Source organism: Emys orbicularis, chromosome 3 (assembly GCF_028017835.1).
Source record: "Emys orbicularis isolate rEmyOrb1 chromosome 3, rEmyOrb1.hap1, whole genome shotgun sequence".
Taxonomy (NCBI): Eukaryota; Metazoa; Chordata; order Testudines; family Emydidae; genus Emys; species Emys orbicularis.
In genome coordinates, this window is record NC_088685.1 from 110,895,857 (window position 1) to 110,923,259 (window position 27,403).

The following is a 27,403-nucleotide window of genomic DNA, read 5'->3' on the forward strand; positions in this document are numbered from 1 at the left end:
AGTGCACAGCACTGCTTGCCAAGCCATTGGGCCAGCCGACAACCAAGTTCTATAGACTTAGATGTGCTTTGTCACCTCGTTTTTAAAGACACTCCAGTATAGGTATGTGTTGACCTATGGCCTGATCCTGCTTTCCCTGAAATCAATGGCACAACTCCCATTGACTTCAATGAGAGCAGATCAAACACCTAGTGTCCAAATGCGTTACATATAATTGTACCAGTGATGCACTTGTACATATTTACATGGGGTGGAATGTTTTCCCATTTTTTTTAAAAGGAGAATATATAGATCAACATGTTCACATAAGACCAAATACTTTTAATATATTTATAACTGTTTTATAAAGCTTTGAAAAAAGTCACAATAGCACATTGTTTTACTTTAATGCTTTACGGTACTATCAATTTAAAATCACAATCAGCACTTAAGTTATAGTCAATCCAGCAAACAAGAGACAAAAAAATTACAAGAGTTAAGAACTGGCTGATACATCCTTTATCTTTTTTTTAAACTAATGCATAAGTGCAGAATAAGATAAGATACTCTAGTTTAAATATCTTGTTTACAATATACATTTTTGTTCTAATTACGCAACAGTAAATCCCATGCTTCACATAGAAAAGCAATCCACAACATTAAGAAAAAAATTTACAATTTATGAAACAAAGTAAATAAATATTAGTATTACAGAATCAGAGCTGTACATAAAAGCTTTTCAATTTTAATCATATAAAAATATGCTTTTAGTGCAACCTCACATATATACTGATGCTGTTTTGCTTTACATCATTTAGATCCAAGTGTCCAAAAAGGAAAGAAATTACATTTATTACAAAGCAGATACACAAATTCTAAAATATGTACAAATTACTGCTAAAAAAATGCTTATAAGAATATAAGCAAAGTAAAGAAAAGGCACAAACATCTGTACAATTTAAAAGTACCAGACCCAATAAGAATTTCAAAATTTCATTTTGGTCAGGCTCATGATGACGTGTCATTTTATCTAATTCTTTTGATATAACAAAAGTATATATAATTGCAAACTACTGTAACTTAGGACAGGCATGCTGTAAAGTTGAATACTTCTACCTCTAGAAAAAAAGGGGGTGGGGGCATAAATGTATGGGTAAAAGTCTCCAGGCATCTCAGATCAATGCAGTTTGCTCTTCTCAGATGATGTATCTTTTCTTTCCTGTGTGCTTGATGGAGATTCTTTCCTGCTGTGAAAGCCTAACTGTCTGACATCTACACCGCTCTTGTTATAAAAGGTGGAATGAGCTAATGCAGTCTGTGATGTACCAAAACTGTCCTTTTCACCACGGTGCAAGTCAGGATGGGTGGCTGAAGCACAGGCCTGGCCTGGCTCAGATCCACTAAAGTGTTTAATGCTCAAATGTGCACTTTCTAAGGGCTTCTGATAAGGCTCAGAAGCCCTCTGCGGCTGCTCTGCCCCATGCAGAACGGCTTCTTCTGTGGCGATTCGCAGAGAGGCTATGGCTTTTGTACAAGTCTGTATGTTCTCCTCCTGTTCTCTTTCTGTAGCTATAAAACTGTCTTCTGAAGTGCTTTGTTTCAGCAATGGAGAGGAGGATACATTGGATGGAACAGCTGGGTGCAAAATGTGAGGAGAGGTACATTTCTCATGGTGCTTAGAAATGATATAGGATTCTTTTGTAATGGTTTCTGAAGTTACTCTTTGCTTTTCCTCAGAGCTCTCCCTCTGCAGGAGCACGATGGACGGAGGATATAAATCTGATAGGGCCATAGGTACTGAATGGACCATTTGGATACCTCCAATGGGCATCATGGGGATAGGTGCTCGGATTTGTTGCTGGGAGTGTAATGGAAGGTGACTGAATACATAGTCATTAGGACCCTCAGGGAACAGGCTAGACCCATGATGGTTCGAAATTCCTTTTTCTCCGTACACACTGAAGTAAGGGCCCTGAGACAACCCTTTTCTCTGTAAACAGAAAAACAACAACATGGTCAGCAAAATCACTCCTGAAGCTTCCAAACCTACCAATTTCTCTCTTAAGCGTTGCATGTAAAATAATGACTACCTGTGGCCCAATCCTGATTTTGTCCTCTGGGCACTATTCCAATATAAATATGAAATAATAATAATAAGGGTGCCAATTGATTGCCAATTGAAGTGGTGGTTTTGAGACATAGACACTTATCCACTTGGAATGGGATTGAGGGATTTTCCACAGGCCACTGTTCTGCAATCATAAGATACTGGCTTTTGGTCTTTCTCCACCAAGTCCTATCTTGAAAGAGCGACCCAGAATTGAAAAGCTCACCTCCAGTCCGTACTAACCACATCCTGAGCCACTCGGAGCCCCCTTTTTGGTCTCTTAATTTCTCCCATTTGTTTTTTATTTGATGATTACATGTTGCTTATTGGTGGCTAGAGCAATAGTGATGTAGAAAAGTAGGACTACATTTGCATAATGTTATGTGGGATTTATCCACACAGCTTCCAGGGACTCTCATGGGAATCGAATGACTACAATCCTAATCACTGCTTTAAAGTGGAGGGGTTAGTGATCATAAGACTATTAACCACTCAAGAGCTGTGCAGCTAACCACAGTGCTGGTACGGGCAGTCTGGAGATTGTGCCACAAAAGGCTAATGCATTAAGCATCAGCACTTCACTGGGAAATCCTAGCTCCCAAGGCATTAACCAACCATTTGATCCTGTACCGGGGAACTGGTTTAGGGGACAATGAAAGATTCAGTGTTTGTGCTATGTGATGGCTGAATCTCACATTGCACGGCAGCTTTGTCATGTTCGATATAAATCAGGGATGACCTGAGATAGGTTAAACTCAGAGAATAATCTACGTCAAGGTTTCTCCTATATAAGGGTGAGACATTTAAACCATATAAAAAACCCCTGTCCTAGGTAAGCACAGCGGCAGCTTGCTATGCTGCCAATGAGATAAGAAATTTGAGGAATAAAATGGAATTACCAGAGCACCAGGCTGAGAGTGCAGAAAGACATAACTATTTCAGTGCTCTCTAGTGCACGAGCTTTAGAGAGTCAGCTTGCCGTTGTTTTAGAAATTCATGGTCCCTCAGCACAGCTGCTTGAATTTGTTTTCCTTCTTTGGTCTGCCAGACGGTTTCTCAATCTGACTGTCCTCTTAAATGTTTCCCAATCCATGGTCTCTGACGCGACCACATCGGACAAAGACTTGACCAAAATAGAAACAGAGCAATGGAAACACAGAGGGGCTGCAGAGTAAAGTAACTCTTAGAAGAATGAACCTAGGAACACAGAACCCCTAATGGACTAAGAATCTGTAAACAATAACTTCTCCCTGTTGTTTCCTGCAACAATTTCAAAGGGCAGCAAACAGCCTGTCCACCTCCTATGGAAACTACTAATATGATACGAGCTGCTAAAATGTTTAAGAGCCTGCAGTGTCCTAGATGTACTTAGAATTATACAGGGCCCGGAGTCACAGTATTCACATCTGGATCCAGATTCTGAACCTCCTAAAACTCATGGGTGTTCAAATGCAGGGTTCTGGTTTGAACCATTATAGAAACAAGGTCCAGCTGAAAAATTCAAATGCAAGTTCACAGTCTGAATTCCTCTAACCTCCAAAGTCTGGGAGAGTACAGGCTGGGATTTGGTGCAGGCCTATCTGCATTTAGGATGAAATTAAAACAAAAGATGAAATAAGGGGGTGCCCTCAATTATGCACAGACATCTCTTCAGAAATGAAATTGCTAGACATCAGCTGCAATGCCTTACATTGTACCTGAGTTGTGTGCATGCATCTTGTTCTATGTGAATCTTGCCTCTACTACAGCTTCCCAGCCCTTCTGGGTCACTCAACTCCTGCCCAGTGTTAGTGGTACTAACCCCCTCAAAAGGGGAAGGAAGGGAAAGGGCTCCCCACTGGCCAGCAGATCTGATATTGAACCTCTTTAAAGGTCAACCGAGCTGACACAGCAGTGTATGCTCCAAGGATCCCACCACAGCACAGCCCCAACACCCCCTAATGCAGGGTTGTGCCTTTATAGTACAAGATAGATAGCAATTTAACTTGTGCACCAACTTCACAGTAGTGTCAGACCTACTTTGAAGTTAGTGTTTTGTGAGTTAACTGCTATTGTACAACCAGCAGAAGGCACATAAAAATCTTTTCTTTTTTGTAGGCCCTATAAAAATAATTGCCTTTCTAAGGTTTTTAAATTTCTTATAGAAATAATAATTCATAGATATACAGTGCTTTAATCCCAAGACACTTTAAAGTATATATAAAGAACCACCAAAATGCAGCCAATCTGAAATGGAGGGTGGCAGCCAATCAAAGCCCAGAAGAACAATGGGGAAAGAACATTTTTGGCCAAGGAAACTAGAACAAATCCTAAGGCCAGGTCTACACTACCGCGGTAGTTCGACAGCTGGCAATCGAACTTCCGTGTTCGATTTATCGCGTCTGGTCTGGACGCGCTAAATCGATCCCGGAAGCGCTCGCCGTCGACTGCGGTACTCCAGCTCGGCGAGAGGAGTACTGCGGAGTCGACGGGGAGCCTGCCTGCCGCGTGTGGACCGCGTCTGAACCGCGGTAAGTTCGAACTAAGGTATGTCGACTTCAGCTACGTTATTCACGTAGCTGAAGTTGTGTACCTTAGTTCGAATTTGGGGGTTAGTGTAGACCAGGCCTTACTTATATAAAAAGTGCCATGGGAGTTTTAACGTCAATGCAGAGCAGACAAAGTTAGCCCCTTCTTACTCAACTGATCTGATAACTCTGTGTATTCAGAATTTGGCTTGTTTTACAGACTATATATATATTACACTTTTTCATTCCTATTAGGATTGTGGAGCCAGCACAGCTATGCAGGAGTGAACAGGATTCTCCTCTCGTTTCAGCGTCAGTGGCAAAATTGTTAATTAAGTTATAATTACCAGATCCTGAAAGTGAAAAATAGTCATTCCCCCCCTCTAATATTTTCAGTTATAGTCATTTCAGGTGTTATTTGTAATAAGAATAGATTAAAAAATATTCAGAAGTGTGTGATTTTAGGTTCACGGATCTTAAAGTCAGAAGGGACCATCAGATTATTTTGTTTGACCTCCTGTACATCACAGGCCATTACATTTTACCTAGTTACCCCTATTAAGCTCAATAAATTGTGTTTGGCTAAAGCATATCTTCCAGAATGGCATCCCGTCTTTATCTGAAGACATTAAGAGATGGAAAATCCACCATTTCCCTTAGTAGTTTGTTCCAGTGGCTAAAGAACCTACTGTTAAAAAATTCTGCCTAATTTCTAATCTGAAATTGTCTGGCTTCATATTTCAGCCATTGGTTCTTGCCATGACTTTCTCCACTAGATTAAAGAGTTTTAAAATTAGCCCAGTCATACTGATGTCCTGTCTAGGCTTAGATCCAAAAATATGAAGGAAATAAACAAGAGATATGAGAGTGAATTACTGCCATTCATTACAACATGAATTATATGTATTTTATTGAAATGGGTCTGACATTATCTCAGAAATGCTGAGGTCTCAGGAGCCAATCTTGCAAGGTGCAGAGCACTTTCTGAAAGAGCAAACTGATGGTGCTAAGCACCTCTCAGAATGAGTTAAGCACCTTGCAGGATTAGGCACAGAATGCACAGCGTAACTATACTAGCAAGAATTGTCATGTTGCCCATGGGGAAGTTTGTCACATCCCCTTTCACCAGTTTTATTACACCTCCAGGAATATGTATGCCAATGGAAGTGTCTCATATACAGGATATTTAGTCATTCAAGGGACTTAACAGCTCTCTGTTCACAGTATAACAACATCAGCTGTGGGGTCTCATACAATATTCATTCAATGCCAAGATACTATGACTGCTAAATGAATAACTATTTATCCTTTTCTTTGCCAGTAAAAATGGTTTGCGTGTCCCTTTTCTATGTTCATGTCTGTGGGAGCGCTAAAGTGCACTAGGGAATCAATTCCAAAGTTTAGCAATTGCTACTCTTATGAGTCCACAGTTCAATTCTTGCCATTCCCAGGGAAGAATCATAATTGTAGTGAACAAACAAGACAGATGATGGAAGATGAGGAAAGCACTGCCAGACTGTCCCAGGAAGGGATCTACAGTTCTGTCACTGATTGCCCATATTGAACCAACATGTGGGGATAAAAGCAGCATTCCAAATAAAATTTCAGCAAGACAGCAAAGGAAACATGAAAACTTGTGACCAAAAGAAGCACCCTAAACAAAAATGAAGTGATTCCTTAAATCACAGAGTAAAATAGATTTGTGAAAAACATTATTTATTCTTACTTATATTATTGTAACACCTGGGAGCTTTGCGAATGTTAGGGCTTGTGAAAGGTACTGAACTGACAGCTTTAGAAAGCCATTCACAGAGCAGGTACAGCATGGGGACTGGCAGTGCAAATTTTATTCCCACTGTCCCACCAACATTCTTAAAGACTAACTGGGATGAAGCATCTCTAAGTTTGAAGATAGTTCAGTTTCCACTCAGTTCTTTGTGTCACTGGTGCGACTGCCAACTGTGATGGTGGTTTGTGTGATGTAAACACTACCATCAGATGATAACTTCTAGGCCCTAATCTTGCAATGTGGTGCATATCGACACCTCCCCGCTCCCATTTGGAGTCTCATTTACATCAGTACTTCTATTTATTTCACCTGTGCTTCAGCGGTGTACCTCTGTACATTACATTGCAGTGTAAAAGGCCATACTCACTACTAGTCTGGGCTGAGTCCCAGCTGGCAAGCTGGAGGTGAAAGGCTATGAATCTCATTACCAAGCAATAGGAGCCACCGTACATCATTTGGTAAAATAAATTTTACATGTAAAATAGCTAATGAGGGGCCAGATGCTCCGGTGGTGTAAATCAGCATAAATCCACTGAAAATGAAGTCAGTGGAGCTACACTGATTTATTCTAGCTGGAGATCAGGCCCCAAGTCTGTAATGTTCTGTACCAAGCCACCGCAAGTGGCTGAGTCCAAGTCGTGGCTTGGTCCATATCTACTATAGTTTCCAATGTTCTTTCCTCAGGTTTTTGATGAGGCTCCAAGCCTCTTCTTTCCTCTTCTATAGAAGTTTTAGGTGAGTGATTCCAGCATGCAAGTTTACAAAGTTCTTTTAAAAGCTCCGTACAAGTTAAATAGTGCACTAGCTTTGATAATAAAAATTAAAATATTATTTCATACTTACTGCATGTCCCAATGGAACGGATTCAGACTGTAAATATTGACCCATAGACAATGCTGGATTATGGTACAGACCCCTTCTGGGTGATGCTGCTCTAACTGAGGCCATATATCTTCTCTCCCTCCTTGGAGACAGTTCTCTTCTGGCAGATGCATCTTTTCCAGGTGACATTGGTCTCCTAGGTGACAAATGACGTCTTGGTGAAACATCCCGTCTCGGTGATAACTCTCTTCTCAACACAGCTTCCTTCCTTGGGGAAAGGTGTCTTATGGGTGAAATATCCCTCCTTGGTGATAAATGCCTTCTGGGTGACAAATCCCCTTTGGGCATTAAATACCTCTTTGGTGAATTATCTCTATATGGCGAAGAATCATACCCTGGTGAGGACTGTCGGCTAGAAGGTGAGAAGTCCCTTGGAGATGAGGTGGGCTCTAATGAAAGCATGTAATCCTCCTCCATACAACTAGGTATGTCTAACCTGTCTTTGTCAGGCTCTGAATCAGTACTTTTGCTCTGGAAAAACCTCTGATATTCCGTCATTTGTGAGTCTTCATATGAGTCGCTTGGTGTTATAAGCTGAGTAACCTGAATACTAGGTAAAGTAACCAAATAACTGATCAGGGAGGAGTGTCCCATTGAAATGGAACTGTCAGGAGAAGCCCCATAGGACGCCGCTGCAGCATTCACTGACAGTGAAGAAAATCTGGGGGGTTGGGGGCTGGTGCTTCTTGATCTCGTTTTTGGTGTTGAGTCTCCCTGGGTATCATCAAAATCATCGTCATCCTCTTCATCGTCATCATTGTCATCTCCATCATCCCCATCCGATTCCTCAGCATCAGAAAACTGGTGTTCTTTTGATATGCCTGCCATACTACTCTTCTCTGCTTCTTGGTGCATGTCTTCAATGTTTTCTGAAATAATCATGGCAAGTCAATCAAGTATGCACAGAGACACATTTCGGGTCCAATCCTGCACCCATTCCATACTTAGAACATCCTTTGGCATCACTGGATGTTCTCGGTGCGGAATAGTTGCTCAGTCAGGTCTTTAACAGAAACTAAACTGCTGTTCTTAATATTCATAATAATATAAAACCCCATAATCAACCTGAGTGAAATTCACCTCTGTGGAGAAGGCCAGCCCAAAGCCTATCCTCCATGCCTCTGCACAGGGGTGAAGTTCATCCTCTGTGGACACTATTAACATCAGAACATTTATACCCAACAGACTAGAACTGGACCTGACACAGAAGACATTTAAATGGTAAGAATTTTTTTCCAGCCTCAGCTGCTGTAGTATTAAATAATTAGAATTCATCTTAAACAAATGTGTCAGATTTATTTCTGTGCTTATTGTTTTTTAATAAGATACTCAAAAGACCTTTTTTTAAAATAAAACCACCCCGAAAATATTCTTAACTTATCCTCCGGTGTCATCCATTATGTAACGAGTCATCTGCACACTATAAAGGCCACTCCAGCTAAATTAACTTATTGTAACATACCTGCTTCTTCAGTTTCGGCATCATCCACAGATGTCATTGATACTCCCAGCTCCAGGCATTTTTTCATGTGTGCTTTAGACTTCATATGTTTTGTCAGATTTCCTATCAAAGGTACAGAGATGATGCTAATTAGTTGACATCAGCGAAGAAATCTCTCCCAGTCAGTTTTTGTTTTCCTTTTCCCCGCCTAATCGATAGAAGGGTGTTTAGGTTAAAAAACAAGCAGAACTGATTCATTCAAACTCAATCCCCATCACAGCCAGTGTAATTTAATGAGTGTGGGAATTTACATCTTCCCCAAAACTGCTTATATAAACCTCTCTCTTCAGCAAAATAGTGGCAGTATTTCCGAGAGCTGATAACTGGCAATGAACACTAACGTATACCAATTAAACACTTCTTGTAAGTACTCTGAAGGCCATTCCAACCTAATCCCTTCTTATTCATCTTCCTCTTGTATATTAACATACATAGGTGCTGGAACTTGGGGTGCTGGGGGTGCTACCACACCCCCCTGGCTTGAAGTGGTTTCCACCATATACAGGGTTTACAGTTTGATTCGATGGCTTTCAGCAACCCCACTATACAAATTGTTCCAGCACCTCTGTTATCATACCACCCCACTCTTCCTCTTCCCTGCCAGAAATGACAGTCTCCGCTGCCTGCATGTTCATTTCTTCCACATGCAACTTCATGTTTTCTTCCACGTTACTTCGTATGCATGGAACATCCTCTCTGAACTCATCTTTAAAGCCACAATCCTAGCCTGCCTCAAATCCCTCCTCAAGACTCATTTCTATCATGATGCCAAAGGTAAAATGCATTCCAATAATGGCTAGGCAGGGGACTAGACAGGGATTAAAAATATCGACTCCCTCTATTTGTCTGTTTTACCTCCTTGTAGGTTCTTATCTTAAGTTAGTACCCATTCCTACAATGAGTGACCAGGCAGTACCTGCGAGGAGCCCCACTGCTGATTTCAAGCATGATGCTGCTTGTGGGCAAACAGGCAGAAGCCTGCCCTTACAGCGCTTATTGCAGGATTGGGGTCTTTGAAAGTGAGTTTATTAGGTAATGTTTTTTTTTTAATCTGTGTTTGTATAGTGCTTCTATACCAGAGTCCCAAGCTTCTGGTCACTACTGTTATATACATAAGAAATAACAACAACAACATATCCTTCGGAAGAAATACAGTGACAGGATACACTGTAAAAATGATTAATCTGGTTCATGTACATTGTTTTGAAATAGGTTGTTGCTTTCCCCCTCTCCAGTGGTAAAATTACAGTGTAGAAAATAGTGCAGATTGCAACACCAGAGCCAATATGCACATATTTTAATAAGCATTATATATATCTATATTGAAGTAACAAATAAACCACTAAAAATGCCCCTCAGCTAGATCTGACTGCCCCATGACCTTTCCTGAATTAGTTGGCTAATTATTTGCAGGCATTATGGAAAAAGTGGGTCTTGAGGAATGATTTCAAGAAAAAGAGGGAAATGAATCAGTCCAGATGTAGAGGTCCCCATGGAAGAAGGCATGAAGACAGATGTTAGAGAAGTGAGTGGACAAGGTTAATATCAGTAAATAAATAATAATCCTATGAGACAAGTATTTTATACCCATTTTACAGATGCACAGTAAAGTTGAATGACTTCCCCAAAGCCACATGACGACTCCATGACAGAGCAGGGAACATAATCTAGAAGTTTTGGCTCTATGTCCTGTCCTCTAATCACCAGACACAATTTATTTCAATGTGAAATATTCAGGAATCCTGTCTCACAGCTCCTAAAGGTTGCCATGCAACATCAAAACCAGTCTCTGAATAATTTCTGTCAACGCACTGTGCAGGTGTGAAGGGCCCATGCCACAGCCTGTGCAGGTCTATTGCACAGGGCAAAGGAGGTGGATGTTCAGACCCCATAAAGGACTCCACAGCTCCTTTACACCACAAATCCACTCCCCGTGTTATACAGGAGGTCAGACAAGATGATCAAAGGTTCCTTCTGTACTTGGAATATATGAATCTGTGCTCCATTGGGACTCCCTGCATTCCAGCACACTCAGGGGGTTTTGAATGGAGACGGAGCAAATTTTAGAGGATGAGACTGAAGAGATGTAGTTGGTGGAGCTGCTACTATGCATAACCACCAGTTATTCCATATGGCAGGAGAAGAGGTACTAGAGCCAAAGAAGCTACTACAGCCCTAAGTCTGCAGTAGCAGCCATGCAGCTGCACTGCGATCACTCTGTGGCCTGGGGGAGGATTCCTTCCCCTTTTACACAATGAATATTCCCAGTGCGGGGCCAATTACTCAGGCTGTGCACAGAGAGTGGGATTTGACCTCATTTGCCTTTTGTTTACCAGTATCCAAATGATGTTAAAAATGGAGAGGAGGAGACTCACGTATTATATACACACGAAAAATGCTGCTAAAGAAATTGATTTTTTTTTAAAAAGAGGTCGTTTCAAAGCAAATCCTAATTCCAATGAATATCATTATCCATGGCCTCCGGATGACAAATGGAGGCTTTTTTTCAGTGCTGATAAATACATGTGAACATAAGCTATCAGATCCCTATTCATAATTAATGCAACTGTGGATGGAGTGGCCCACCTGGGAGTCTGTGGATTTGTACATTATTTATAAACTTGAAACTGAACCACTGTACAAGACCATGAAGGCATGCTTTCCTCTGCAGCTGAAACTCTGCTCCTGCATTATGCCACTACACGTGAGTCCCCCTGGAGCATTTTAGATTGCAGCAATTAAAACTTGCACCATGTAACATTTTTAGCATAAAGTAGCATTTGCAAGGGCAGTTCTTATACCACTACATTTCCTCTGCAGACAAATGGGCTTGGTAGGAGCCTACAGCTCTTAAAATTAAGTTATGCAAGGAGTCTCACAGTCTCACATAAATCCTTGAATCATTTAGATATGAGGGAAAATATATTTAATGGAGTCCCATGTTCATAAATAAAACCATCTTATTCTGATGAAAGTTTCCTCTTTGATTGGAATGATGGATGCTAAATAACTAAGGAATTGGTGGAGGGAGGGGGAAGGGTTCAAGCAGAAAAGGCTAAATACCTTTAGTTTTGAAGGCAAAATTACACAACTTGCATACATAAGGCCGTACATCGGTATGAGTGCGGATATGTTTTTTGAGCATGCTTGGTTTCTTGCAGCGAATCCCACATTCTTCACAAATGTATTTTCCTCGCCCACGTCCTCTGACATACACATAATCCTCATTTGATTTGTACCTGTTGGAAGAGGGCAATGTATTTGAATTATATAGCCTCTAAGTCATACATGTACATAAACAGTGTCTTTATATCCCTCTGTGGCCCAATCCTACAGGCATTACATGCACAAAGCTTCCACTGTAGTCAGGGGGAGTTCTACAAATGGTGCACTGTCAGGTTGGGGCCCAGAGTGTATTTACTTTTCAGGAAATGCAGTAATTTGAATATGTTTGCATGTCTTAGTTATTGTTTAACAACTTGAGACCAGTGGCTCACATCTGATCGGAGTACACAAGAGAACAACCCAGAATATGGGTTTATATGGCTACCCTGTGGGGAGCACATTCAGATATCTACTTCCTTGAAAAGAGACGGAATTTCATTCCAATGTGTATACTTAGCAGATACGTTATTAAAGGCATTAAAAATACTCCCTGGTCTATTTAGCGGCTTACATTGTCTCAGTCTGTTAGACAATAAATAAGACATGCAAACCTATGCATATTTCGTTAACTATCATGATGAAGAATTAATACTGAAATAGAGGATAGTAAGGGTCCAGTTCACAGCTGTGCAGAGGGCCTGCACAAGGGCTACTTTGAGGGTTGACGTGGAATTTAAGTGATGCATAGGCCTAGGGTGGACATTCTGCCCCAGGAAAAAATGTCACATTAAGGGTTCTACAGGAAGTACAGCTGCTAAAGAATAATGTACCTAACCCCCTTCTGCTGCTCCTTTCCTGAGAAGTTCAGAATACACACCACTCCCATTGAAATCAGCAGGCACTGGGGAGGCTCAACTCACAAACTATTCTCTACAGCGGTAGCTGGCACTTAAAAATGAAGGCACCACGTGGAAGATGCTTCTAACATTGAAGAGGATTCTAGAGGAGTATATGGCATTTTAAGGTGACAGGGCTGAAATTTAATTTTTTCTCAGACAAACTTTGTGATTCATATGCGAAGCTGCATCTCTGACTCAAGGCACTGAGACTAATATCCAGTACATATATAAAATATTCTTCCCTACTCATCTCTGTCTTGTTATCCACCAATATGTGGACCCAATTTTCACATTTGGGCACCTGAAGTTAGGCATCCAAAATTCACATTAAAAGCTGCTGCTTTTAATCTCTCTCCATCAACACTAATCCTTCTCCTCTCCCTCCCATTTCCCAGTCACCAGGGATAGGACTGCCATCCTGCCATCATCTGGGCATCATCTCGTACTAGTCCTTTCTCTATACTCACATATCTAGGCTGTGCTCAAGTCTTTACACTTCTCTTGACAGAACATTTCAAAGATTTAGCTTTTTTGTTCTGTTCAGACTCCCAAGGCTCTTGTTCAGGCCCTCTTTGTCTTGCTACTTGTGTATTGTTGTCCCCATCTCCTTTCTGGCCAACTATATCACCCCTCTCAAGTCCATTCGAAACTCAGATGCTAGGCTCTACTTTCTGCCTCATTATTCCAACCACATCACATTCTATTCTGTATCCCTCCCCTTGTTCCCCCTTCTCTACTCATTTCACTTTTGCCGCCACATGGTCATCACACGACAAGTGTGGTCATTATTGATCTGGGATGGATTTGAACTCAGTGCAGAAGAGTTAAAAGACTCAACACAAAGCCCCTGAGTCATGCAGTTCCACTCCAAACTGCCATTTTATTTTGGGTTTCTAATTTGATCTCATCACCAGTGTAAAAGAACAAAATAAACAAGCCATGAACTCTAGTTGCAATCCAGCACATGTCATTAAACAGCATGGTGTCTGAAGAGATGGAAGGTTTTTTCCAACCCCTCCCCACCCTGCTTTCAGTGTAAACTATAAGTAACTGACTGAAATGTATTGTAGGATGTAGCATACAAGCGAATGAAATTTAAAATTGTTGAGTTTCCTAGAGAAATATCACTTCCAATCCTCCCAGGGTTCTGTAGTCGTAGGTGAGGGAAAGTAGATTTTGCTATACAAATAACATCATTTGAATCAAGCTACCTGCCAGTGGTAATAATGCTTTTAGAATGACAACTGTGAGGAAACCTGCATAAGCAAAGCGCAAAGACTAAGCCTGCACAAAAGAATTGCTCTTATTTCATACTACCCTCTGTGGATCAAATAAAACAAAAGACAGACGAAACGATGAATCTCTTAAAAACAATGATGAACTAATGCTAAGTGATGACATGTAGAGAATATTAGATCTGTTAAAAAAAAAAAAACACCACAAGCTAGTGAAAGGAATGAATCTACCCTTCTGCAAACAATGCCACTGTTACGTAAAATGATAGCCTTCTGAAATGGATCTATAAGGAAGATGCATTAACACAACAGAATCACCATCCTCCACACTGTCGCTACGCAGGTAAGAGATCTCTATTGGGGAAACCCCATAAGCTAGAGAGACATACAGCCTGTCTACATAGATTATTAAAGTCCAGCAATAAATGTACACAGCGAGGCACCTAACTTCTTTCTTCCATACTACAACTGTCTCAAGATATCTGATCTATATCAGGACAAATCCATAGGTGATATGTAAGATGATGTAAGTTATATCCCTTTACAGTCACTTAGACACAGTTATGCTCATACTCCCGTAGACCTTATCAGTATGTAAGGAAGTCTAAGATGGTGTAATTAACACATCAAGTTTCCTGACAAAGGTGCAAAAAGTTTCAGGTACAATATAGGGTAGCCTGCTTAAACGAACATCTTTCAGAGCCTCCTGTTAGTTGCTTTTCTTGCTGAGCTACACTCTTCTGACCACTGGCATACAGACTACATCAATTTGGAATCCCTTAGGATGGGTGATCCAAATTCAGAGATGATATGTAAAGGCAGGTGTGTGAGATACACACTTGTAAGTGGGTGAGAGTCTAAATAACAGCACTTTATATGTCTTGTAAACTTAGACTCACCTCTGAATTTGGGTCACTGAAAAGTCTCTTTTGTAGCCAGTTTACTGGTTTTTGGTTAGTAGCACAACGCACTACCACAGGGAACACCCAGGATCAGGGATTCCTGGGTTGTCAGGCCCTGGAACAATCTCAGAGATGACATTCTCAGTCTTCGAAGAGAGACGCAGGGTATGCCCCCTTTTTGCTACAGGTTATAGAGAAATATCAAAGTTTATTTGATTGAGACTGCCCCCACACATCCACAAGCCTTTTAATGAGAGGGATGCTGAAAATGCTGAAAAATGACAGAAGACTAAATGGATTGCTGAATGCCTTGTGACCCTGTCCTGACTGGTTAGTTATTCTGAGACACTGCTGCAGGGCCTGACATGTATGAAAAGAACCACCCAGCTGTATACCTGGACATTCACCACTACCAACGTACAAACACCATCATTTCAGATTTTCATAATACAAATAAAATTCTGATGCAAGTATTGAGAATACACTGTAATGGACAAACCATTAATATGCTTATCATAATAAGCTAGATATGCCTAAACATTACATCAACGGACTATTAGGTCTGTTTTTTCCTCAACTATTTTCTATTTATTTGTTTTGAATCAATTGAACAATAGCACATTGCTATTACAGCCAGCAGTAGATTAAACTCGGTTTTTAATTTGATTGTTCTTACGTCTAAACACTGATACCACGGATTTTATTACCAACTAAAATTTTGTACCTGAAAATCAACATTCAGTAAAAGACTAAAATATTCCAGGAATAAGAATAAGAATTCATAGCTTCTATGTTAAGGCTGGTGCACAATACAGCATTTAATAACAGAAAGATGTCTGCCAGGAGTCCAATGAACACAAGAAGAATGCCTGGAAATCAAAATATTAGCTATCTATCCTCTTTTTTGCCCCAAATAAGAGAAATGACAATTCAGTAATGCTTTCTATGTATATAGAAAGTATAGTTGTACTAATGGCATAGGTGCTGGAACTAGGGGTGTTGGGGGTGCTGCTGCATCTCCTGGCTTGAAGTGGTTTCCATCATATACAGGTTTTACAGTTTGGTTCAATGGCTTTCAGCACCCCCACTGTACGAATTGTTCCAGCACCCTTGGCTAATGGCAAAGCAGAGCTGGAAGTACGTACATAGGCTTTACTGTGTTTCCTACTATCTTGTTGCATGACTGACATATAAACAGGAGAAAGGATGCACGGGGAGCTACAAAACATGGCATGAGCCCAGAAGGCTGTTAATTTCCCTAATTCATCTACGTTCAAGTTCAAATCTGTTTACTCTGAAATGACAGGCTAGGTTTGATATTTCCAGTTGCATTTTCTTACCCTCCTTCAAAGATTTTAATTCGTACTGGCTCAGTCTGTTTGGACGCAATGTCTTTATCTCCATGACTTTCTCCTTTTACTCTTTCTTTTGTAATATTCCCCACTACTTTCTTTTCAAGTTTGCTGCCAAACAAGAAGAATGGTTCGTGTTTCATCTGTGGAACAAAGTCAATGAGTGTTATTACAGTCTGGAACACAGAATAAATGCACACTTCATTTCAAGTAGTTTAAACATTCTGGGCTGAATTCAGCTCTGAGTTTGGATGCAATTCTATGAAGCCAATTAATTTGTCCCTTTACGTCTGGTGAGAGATGGGGGAGGCGCAGAACAGGCACATTTTAAAGGAGCGTTATCTGGTGAAACAGCAAAAGCATCACCACATCATGCTGGCCAATCATGGCTGTGGTATGCTGATCACTTGGGACCAAATCTGGAGGTCCTTATTCAGTTGCCATTCAGTCTTTTTTCAGGTAACTCCCATTAATGTCAATGTTTGTTACTAGAAAAAGGCGGGAGTAAAAACTAAATGACCCTGTGAAATAAAGCCCTCAAATGTCCTGCTCTTCTAGCATCTTCCATTGTCATCGAAATCATACTCTGAATCAGCTGTCAGAGCATGCAGGGGAAGAACAGGGGTCAAGAGCCATGGCCCTAGAATGCTCACCCAGAGTATGTTGTACCTTTTGAGTTTCCAATGTGGATAGTTTAAAAAGTGATAAAGAGGTACATAGGATAATCATATAGGCTTAAACAGGACATATTACATTCACATTTTGCTTTGAACCTTTAGTTAACCTTTCAGGGATGATGCATTTTCTATTCAAAACATTAGAAAAGCTATAATAGATACAATTTCTACTTATTATTGAGAATTGCAACTGTCAAATATCAGCTTTTCATTATCCTTACATTGATTTATGCATCATAATTTATTTCAATTTTCGGTTTGGTGTGATGTCTAGATAAAAGGGTTTTTTTAACTTATTGTTTACCTGAGCAAACTGTTTCCATGCACTTGATGAGGTCAGTTTACCAGCTCCAGGTCTATGCATAGCAGCCAAAGAATAAATTTCTGTGGTGTTTTTCTGCTTGGACCTTAGAAGTGCTAGAGTAGTCTTTGTATTTAACCCTGATGGGTTTGGGTTACATGAACTAATGCACCATGAAGCATAAACTGAAGATTTGAGGGTTGCTTGTTGAATGTAATTTGGCTTGGTATAGTTTAAGAAACACCAGCTCACAGTAGTAGTAGTGCGTAGACTAGGGAACTGAAAGATCTGCTGAAAATCTGCTCCATCTGTTAGGAGGATGGTTGAGCGTGCTGCTTTCCCATTTGGATTGGATGCCATCTGGACCAACATACCCGGAGGCAATTTCTGCTGTCGCAGTTGGTCTTCTGTCTGAATTTCTCCTGATGGCAGTGAAGACCTCTGTGGGCTCATGCTCATATCTGATGCTGTTTCATCCACATCCAATTCTTCTGGTGACTCTCTTCCTTCAGAAGGGCCACTCGACTTGTGCCCTGGTGATGCTGAATCAAAACTGGAAAGCTTTTCCCTGCTCAGAAAAGGGTCAGCTGTTGGTATGCTGGCAGAGGGGAAGTCTTGAGATGATGAGGACGATGATGGTGAAGAGGATGACATGGACTGCACACTTTCCTTTGGCTCAGTAGCACAGCTCTGCCTAACTAGCTGAGGCTTTTGCGGTCTGGGAAAATCCTTCTTTATATCTGAATTAGTCAACTCTACTGCACTTAGCTCCTCAACGATCTGTCCATACATTTTTTCTTCTTTGACTCTTTTCTGCTGCTTAGTCTCCATAAAAAGCTCCAAGCTGCTTGCTGGTGAAAGCATCCGTTTGCTTCCTCCCAGGGTAGAGGCAGTGTCAGAACTGGATGTCAGACACAATGGGATTGAGGATTCCAACCCAAGTGGTAAAGTCTGTGGTACTTTCCACAGAGGATATTTTTCTAATCCACCATTCTGACCTAATATCTGGGCTATGTTAAATCCTAGTCCTTGCATGGCTGCATTTGTTGATAATGTTCTTTGAGAAACTGTCTCATCCACTTTGCAAATGACAATAGCAGGGCTGTTGTTCTGTGCAAGGATCTGGGAAATGCTTGTATACATGACACTACCATAGGATGGCACATGGGTCTGAATTCTGACAGGAACAACTGTTCCTGGTAAAGACTGTACAGATCCATCATTCGGGGAGTCAAAACCTGTCTGTAGATGCTGCTCAGAGGAGGTATCTGCTGACTTAATACTAGGGTCTGGCAGGTACTTAGCATTTTTCGAATACTGCCCAGGTGTTCCTGAGTAACGCGGGTACATTTGCTCTTTCGCATGCATGTATTCAGCTGGTTTCTTTCCAATATGCTCTTGAGCATGCTCCAGGTGATAACTAGGATGAATTTCTGTTTGGAAAGGTTGTTTGACATACGCTTTTTGTAACTGCTGTACAAAATGATGTGGCAAGTTTCTCTGTAAAGGTTCTGTACATGACTGCCATAAGACAGGTTGCTGAGCTGGTAAGGGAACCATACTGACAGCAGGATATGGAAACTGAAACAAGGCATTGGGAATGGGGGGAAATGGAACCTTTTCTTGATGTGCAAATAGGTGCTGTTGCTCTGCTGAATATTTGTTTGAAATATAAGGTGCTTGTTGAATCAAGGGATTCCTTAAAATGTCCTGACTGTCTGCAAGGATGGCGTGTTGCTGGGCAAGCTGTGTACCAGAACCAATAGCCTGCTTTCCAGAATCATCTGACTGAAGGGGCTGAAGCACAGAGGTGGGAGAATGATGCCAAGCAACTTGGGAAGAGCGAAGACCAGGGTGTATGTGTTCCATCTGCTCTTGCTTTATACCTTGTTCCACACTTTGATCAGTCTGGGGAATCTCTGGGAACCCACTAAAAGAAGCCTGACGGACCAGAAAGCATTTCTTCCTTTCTCGTGATGGAGATAATCCTGCAGAAGGTGCCCCGGCTGCTGAAGCATGAGACAGATTCCCATAATCAAAGGATTTACTTCGGATCTCTGGGATTTCGGCAGCATGCGGACAAGGCATCTGTTCAGACGAGCAACGTCTCATTTCCTTCTGATGGTGATGCCCAGGGACGGAAAGTGAGTAAGCACCAGCTGGAACAGTTAAAAACTCGGACTGTTTTCCAAACTCATCGTGTTTGGAAGGCATGATGAACTTGGTATTTTCTTCCCTTTCAAAGGACATTGAAAAACTCGAACTATGGGACAAATTACTTTCTTGGCTAGGGCTGCGAGAGAGGCTTGTGCCGGTGGATTCAAAGCTGGACTCTCCAGAGGAGTGCTCCATGTCAGCAAGCCGTAAGCGTTTCTTTTTGGGTGGTAATTTTTCTGCTGGGAGTTGAGAAAGAGTTTCACTTCTTTGCGGCCACTGGAATTCTTCAGCAGGTCTTTCCTGCTCTTTAGTCTGAACTTCTTTATCTTTCTCAGGTTTATCTGGTTCCTCTGTAACACGGATCTCAGGTACTTGTATGTTATGCTGGCGAACCAGTCTGGGCTGCATATGGTATGGCTGTGGCTGTTGGGATGGAGACGGTTTATTCACACTATCAGCATTTTCTGTTTGCTGAGCCCGCTCTGGGCTCATTGGGGACTCAGAAATCTCGCTCTCACAGGTTTCAGACAGTGAGTAGGTTTTATCCTGCAGGCAAGCAATATGTTCTGTAGATTCAGACCTTTCAAATGAGTTTGGCCTGCTCAATGAGTTTGTATGCTGAATGACAGAGATGACATTTCCAGGGGGTTTTCTGTTCAGTGACTCTGCTGTCTTTTCTGGTTCTGCAGTTAAAGGTGACTCTTCTAATGAAGCTGATGGGCTTCCAGACTGCAAGTGAGGTCTACAGATTTCAAAACGCTCTGCGTGACAATGGGCAGCATTATCCCATGCACTTCTTTGCCCTTCCTGAATTTGGGGTTTGGGATCAAAATCTGAAGGCAGCATCCCCACTGGGGTGCCAGTACCACTTCTGCAAAGCATGGGAACATCCTCCTCATCCCCAACACTCTTCTCTTTTCTGCGTTTTCTGTTTTCGAATGTGGTTCCGTATACAGACGGCACTGGCTGTGATTGTCCAAATGAATCAACAAAGTACTCCCCTCCTTGTTTTATCCCACCCGAGCATGGCAAGTCTCGGTAGTTCAGCTTTTGAGTTTCAAATTCTTCCCATTTTCTGTAGTGCTTTCCACAAGCATCATAGTCATAGAAGGTTCTCTCCCCTGCAGTCAATTTCTTCTCCTTCAAGGATGACCCTTTTTCACCACCTGTTGACCTGCTGGAAGCAACAAGGATATTTTTTCCTGTCCTCCCATGGTAGTCTGGATCTGAGTGCCCCTCCTGCACTGAGGGCAGCTCAAAGGCAGCTTGTCTTCTTAACATCCTCTGATGGGATATTCCAACTGTCCCAGGATAAAATACATCATCTGAACCAGTCATTCTCTCATCAAAGGAATGGCTTCCTCTCAAAGATGAGGGGACACTTAAATTGGTTGCAGAAGATGTTGGCATGGAGTTACTTCTAATAAGTGGAGAAGCATCTACTGGAGGCTCTAAAAGTCCAGGTGTGTCACCCTGCTGACTTACTGGGTAAAGGTTCAGTTCATTTTTGATGGATGATGTTGTAGTCTGGGATTGTTTGGACTCTGTATTGCTACTACTGAGGAGTTGGGTAGATGTAATAGTGCTCAGTTTACTGGGATCAATGAGTGCTTCTTTATTTGGAGTTAGATGAGAAATATGTTCTTCAAGCATCTTGATGTCTAATCTGGTGTTCACCAGAGGTAGTGGCTGCTCCACTCTGCCCATTTTACCCATTAAATTGTGTTCCTGATTGGCTGTTGCTACTGTTAGTGCTGTCCTTTGACTAATCCGATAGAATTTCCCAAAGATTATTTCTTCATAAGACTTTGCATTAGTATTTGGAGGGCTTATTTGTTGCTCTGCACTTTCTGAGCGGGAAAAGTAACCAGAATCAGTGCTTCCTTTGCTATGTGGGCTCAAAAGATTTAGTGACTGCTCAGAGTCTTGCCCTTTTTTCTCTGACAGTCTTAGTGCAAGTCGCTGTTTAACTGTATGAGAGTCATCAGACTTAGTACTTAAGGATGGGGTTTGTAACATGTCAGATCCAATGTACTGGGAACTCTCACTGGGTAACTGAATCCCACTTTTAGGGATAATCAAAATGGGCACTTTCATTGGGCCTCCCAATGATTCATCGATGGACAAGTGAAAGTTACTTCTGCTAGCAATGTCCAGTGGCATCTGTGGGACTGGGCTCAGTTTGTCAGAACTTTCCACAAGCAATGAGGTCTCATCATCTGTGTCTGTGCTCTGCTCACCATCTGAATGTATTTCTGCTTCCACATCAATAAAACTGGCATCTAGGTCCAATTTAGATACCGCTGACTCTGTGAAAGGTACCAATCCTGCTTTAATTGCATGGGCATGTGATTTCCTGTGCTTGTATAAATTGCTCTTTGTCTTAAAAGAGAAACCACAAGGAACACAAGGGTATGGCCGTTCCCCAGTGTGGGACCTAATATGTTTTTTAAGTACACTAGGTTTGGCACAAGCCCTGCTACAGTAAGGACAAATATATTTGCCAGGCTTTTTGGGTTTGTGCTCTTTCTTGTGAGCGTCTTCTGATTGTTCTATCGATTTCTGAGAATATTGGCTATAAGCAGGGTTCAAACTTGAAATCTTCTTTCTAGAGAAACCTCCACTATGGCCGTGCAAGTGAAAAGGAAATATGTCCTCCGAGGCAACTGATTGCAAGTGGCCAGGAAACTGCCATGTGTGGCCTTCCAAGCTCTGATGTGGCTTTATGTTGTGCAAGAACCCTTGTGGCAATGAATGCTGGGGAAAAGAAAGTGAATGTTGACATGAGTAGGGACTTGGCCGATGCTGTGGATATTGCTTCTCTGTGACCTGCTGCCCAGCTTCACTCGATGATCCGAGTTTCCCAGAACTAAAAAGTTGTGCTGATGCTGTGTTTCCGACTTGCTCATGATCTGTTTCTGGTTGCCTCTGTATTTCTTGATTGCCAAAAGCGCTCATCTTAATAACAGCTGAATGTTCTTGCCTCCATCTAGTTGGTACGTTAGCAGTTTCTCCAGACCTTGAGGTAGCTTTTTGCCCTATAGCTGTGTCCCCAGAGTCCATTTTGTTACACAAGGTCTTAAGTGCTAGTTCACTTGAAAGCTGTGCAGACACATGGAGTGTGTCCAATGCTGTGCTTTTTAAAGTTTTGTTGCTCCCATTTTTCCAGAGCCTTTGCAAGTTCACAGACTTCTCTTTCTCTTTTGAACTTTCCACACAGTAGTCTATAGGCATTAGATTTGAGTATGTATGCTAATATAATTATCATACAATTCTGTTCATGGCAGGAACTTTCCCAAACAGTTTATCATGCATTTGCAAGGAGTTGGTATGGCATTTGAACATTTTCCATTGTAAGTGTTGAGATGCAGAATGATCCAGAGAGATATTTGTTCATCTACTATAGCAAAGTCCTTTTCATCCCTTCCACAACAATGCAGCTACCTGAAGAGAAGAAAATAAAAACATGCAGATTAATACAAGTGGGTAATCACCACATGAGCAATTTAATTTGCTTCACAATTCTCAAAAGGAAGAGTGATGAATACAAAAATGTAATAATATTGTAGTAATTTGCATTTGTATTGTACCTTTCTTCCAAGCTTATTAAGGGACTTTACTAACATTAATTAAGCTTCACAAAACCCATGGACAGGAGCAAGAACAGAGAATGTGTGGACAGAGAATGAACAGGTTAAGAAGATAACTGAAGGTCACATACCAAGTCAGTGAAAGAACTAGGACTAGAAACCAGGGCCTAATTTTTTTAAAACGATTAATAACTTTACATGCCTCATTTTGGGGTGTCCAATTATGAAACTTTTTGAAATTGGCTTGATTTTCAGAAAGTTCTGAACACCTAATTTTTTCCAATCAGGCCCCTTTAAGATGGCTCACGATGGGCACTCAAAAATTGAGACCCCCCAGAATTACTATGCAGTTTTGAAAATGAGTCCTTTATGAGACTCTCTACGTAAAAGGATAAATGGACACAAATCAGATAGCAGGAATGGTAACATACAAAAGTCAGTAGGAAAACACTCAATAACAGATTTAAAAGTAGCCATACTTCAACAACAAAAACTTCAAAAACAGACTTCAAAGAGAAACTGCTGAGCTACAATTCATTTGCAAACTTAATACCATCAATTTGGGCTTGAATAGGGACTGGGAGTGGCTGGTTCACTACAAAAGCAATTTTCCCTCTCTTGGTATTGACACCTCCTCATCAATTATTGGGAGTAGACTACATCCACCCTGACTAAATTGGCCTTCAACATTGGTTCTCCATTTGTAAGGTAACTCCCTTCTCTTCATGTGCCAATATATATTTATGCCTGTATCTGTAATTTTCACTCCATGCAGCTGAAGAAGTGGGTTTTTTAATCCATGAAAGCTTATGCCCAAAAAAATCAGTTAGTCTTTAAGGTGCCACTGGACTCCTCCTTGTCTTTATGAGATGAGTCCTAACTCTCAGTAACCTGCTCTCATCATTAGATCACATAATTGCCTTGCACAAGAAAATGTAGATTACTACCTTTTACATTATTTTTAAATAGTCGGCAGTAAATAATTAAATATGTTACATAATTTTTTTGTAAAAAAAAAAAAAAAAGCATTTAAAATATAAGCTAAAACACTAGTGTACCTTTTAGTCAGAGTATATTGCTAGAGAAGAATTACTGATGACAACAGTAGTTTAAAAACTACATTTATGACACTTAAGCATGTCATATTTAAAAGTAATTTAGAACTGCATAGTATCTAACCAGGTTTCAGCACTTGATACGCTTAAGTACAATTGGTTTCCACAGTTCTGTTTGTAAATAAGTAAAGCTCAGGGGCCTGATTTATGCATCCAAGCAGAGTGCTTGAATTGCAAGAAAAATGCACGATCTCTGCTGTCATATTATCAGAACATAGTATATTTCCAGGATGAAACAGGGCTAAGGAAAAAGGGAGTCAGGATTCCACACCATATGGAAGATGAAGGGAAGAAGCTGATGGAATGTATTATATTTCTATGGCTGAAGGACTGCACTTGAGTTGGAAAAAAAAATTGGCAAAGAGCAGGAAAGTGGGGACAGGATAGGAAGAGATGTAATTTTGTTTTCCATAATAAAAATGTTACCTGCATCTTCTAGACATCTAATACGCATGACTGTCTTAAATATTCCTGTGAAAGAAACAAATGCAGTTAGGAGAAAGTCTTGAAATATATAACTGGCACTGGACAGAGAAATATGGTAACTCCCTATCGTGTAAAGCAGTGCCTGACAAATCCACTTGGCCATCCCCTAGTCATGAGTGAGAAGCTTCCCCTGGAGAGTTGGAGGCCTGAGCCTGATAACTCTGTGTCCAGACTGTGGCTGGAACCATGATAGCAACAACTGCATTTGAATAAAGAACGTTGTTAGCACAGTTTTGAGAGATTTTCCGATGTAGATAGGGAGACCCATGTTAAAAATCCAAGTTATTCTGAGATCCATATTATTCTCAGAATAATTTAAAAAATTCTTTCCCCCATGCTCTAAAACAGTAGCATATAGTCTAATGAGGAGGATTATCTGTAGCCTAGTTCGGCTAGCATGGTTCTCAGAAAATAAATAAATCCCTTTTCATTTTTATCAGAGAAACAATTCTAGACACACATTAGCAACAACTTTTAAATATGACCACTGCTAGCACAGTTAACAATTTGTTTTTGATACTTTAAACTATGTGTTACTAACCTAAACGGAAAGGCCTAGTACTTTACTAACATATTTTGAAACCTACTTTTCCTATTTTCATGTGCAACCCCTTCTCCTCAACTTCCATGGTGAGCACTGATATGCCAAGTCAAATCGGCAAGACTTCTATGACAAATACCTTATTTATACTACTCTGCATAGAGAAGTATATTATCTAACATGCAGAAACTACCAATATTTCAAGCTAAAGAACAGATAATAATGACGCATGTTTTCTTTAATACCTTTGGCAGGACTTTGCTCCCACTGGAATTATTGAGATGAGCCCACTTACAATGATCAGAAACTGTACTTCAAGCTAAGTAGAGCGCATCATTTGCCTTGAAAGCCCAGGTTTTCCTATCATAATGTGGAAATATAGCCAAGCCATCAAACCACATTAGTGAACTATCGTCTCATTTCATTTTACATAATTGAAAATGTCGATCATGAAAAGATTACTGAGAAACTGGGAACTGTATTTTTGTCAAATCTGGAATTTAGCACTTTTAAGGGAGCATTATTCCCTCTCACTCCTTTTTCAAGGATGCCCCTGTTCTGCTATATACCGGGCACAAATATTCATTTGACTATGGAGCACCTGAAATGTCATAACTAGAGCAAGTTATTAAGTGGCTGTACTGGAAAGCATTAAAATAAAATTTGGTATATCACAGTTCTCAGTGCTTCCCAGCTTGTAGTTCATATTACAATCCTTGTAAATGAACAAATTGGAAGTTTATGTATTTCCTGAGTTCCTGACACAGAAAAACTCTTACTGACTCCAGAGGCAGAGCTTTACCCTGCTCAGTATTAAGGCTTATTTGTGTGTGCTGCTCTGCCAGCATAAAGCTGCACTAAAACCACTGTAACTGGCCCCTGGAGAATTTCTACTCCGTAGGGCGATACTTAGCATAGAGCTGCTGTACTGGCTGCTACAGGACCCTTGTATTTATGTAGGGGGCATTGGCAGGATCCTCAGGTTGCTCTAGTTTCTGGCAACCAGCCTCAGACGTAACGGAGCACAAAGGCCATCTTTGAGCTGAGTATGGTCTGCAACTGAGGATCTGATCATAAGTGAAGATCTACCTCAGGATTTGACTCCTGGCAGCGAATAGTAATAGAATACTTTTGGCATAACCTCCCTTCCCCCAATTCCCTCTGCTCTGCCAGTGATACCCACATCAACAGCCATTTGTTTATTGAATATTGTTACCATATGACGGCTTTAGGTGGCCCATGATGAGTTTGGCGGTTATATTCCAGATCCCAGTAGACAAAAGTCCTATGGCAACATGCCACAATACAGCTGAACCTGAAGTCCTTACTAATTAAGATAAAATCAGAGCTAAGTTAGGTCTGAAAAAGTGGGCTCAACAATTGGCACTAATCAGCAGCCTATGAATTCAAGGACTGCATGGGCAAGGAGACTGTTCTTCTCACATCTGTACCTTAGAGCTGAGGTGCATTAGGGGTCCAGTTTGTGGAAGTTGTAAAATTGTCTGTACCTGGATAAACAGATGGATTCTGTCTCTGTGGTTGTCAGTAGGGCACCTTTCATGAGCTCTACATTCACACACAGAAAACCAAAACAAAACAAAGAAGACCATCGTTTACAAATTTCTTATGCACCGTGGATGATAATCTAATCACAAGGGGAATTCTGTTTCTCCAGTCTTCGACCTATATTTATTAAGAACACAATGAAGAAGATGCCCAGATATCTGAGCTTTGTGATAACATTTACCCCTTCTTGATCACAGATTTTTTACTTTATATTTCCAACATTCTTGGGGTAGGAGACTCTTCTGATTATGGTTTTGTCGCTGGCATCCTACCTGACAATTTGAATGTTTCTGGCTATGCATGCAAATACTTGTGCTTGTCACTTGCACTTGGCAAAGTTTTGTATTATTTCAGAATAGAAGAATGTTTGTGCCTTTGCTGCAGTTCTGAAGAAACACCACAGAATCCTTTTGCACATACAATTTAAAGAAAGTAGCTCAGTTTAACTGAAGTAACCATATTCTCTTTAATCTACCTGCTCTTGTATTTGAGTATTTTTGACTACTGTAGTTATCTTTTCACCCTAGAAAACACTATCCCAATTTATTCATTTGTTTAATTCCATCACAGTCAATTTGATTTCTGTATTTTATCTTATTTTACTGAATTCAGTTGCCGTTCTCCAAAGCTAGCCATTGCATTAGAGGCATTCCACAGCATTGTTGCTTTGAAATGCAATGAAATATTAAGAACACTGAAAACATTTTTAAGT

At 40.8% G+C, this 27,403-nt stretch overlaps 1 protein-coding gene across 1 annotated transcript; it reads right to left on the minus strand.

Moving 5' to 3' along the window:
* Positions 1 to 334: 334 nt before the first annotated feature.
* HIVEP2 (HIVEP zinc finger 2) lies at positions 335 to 22,471 on the minus strand. The gene is made up of 7 exons (XM_065400630.1): positions 17,240 to 22,471; positions 16,247 to 16,401; positions 11,829 to 12,004; positions 8,727 to 8,828; positions 7,229 to 8,133; positions 6,753 to 6,761; positions 335 to 1,969 (listed from the first exon to the last, which is right to left on the minus strand). Exons 1-7 carry the CDS (start codon positions 22,454 to 22,456, stop codon positions 1,157 to 1,159), a joined length of 7,377 nt encoding a protein of 2,458 aa, XP_065256702.1. The 5' UTR covers positions 22,457 to 22,471; the 3' UTR covers positions 335 to 1,156.
* Between the last annotated feature and the right edge of the window lie 4,932 nt (positions 22,472 to 27,403).

Bases quoted from the DNA above. Each gene is read 5' to 3' on its own strand.
- HIVEP2 (XM_065400630.1), bottom strand. From the start codon at position 22,456: ATGGACTCTGGGGACACAGCTATAGGGCAAAAAGCTACCTCAAGGTCT. The intron at 16,402-17,239 runs GTAAACAATAAG...TTTGTTCCACAG, and splicing joins CATGGAAACAGTTTGCTCAG to ATGAAACACGAACCATTCTT. The intron at 8,134-8,726 runs GTATGTTACAAT...TGATTATTTCAG, and splicing joins TGCCGAAACTGAAGAAGCAG to AAAACATTGAAGACATGCAC.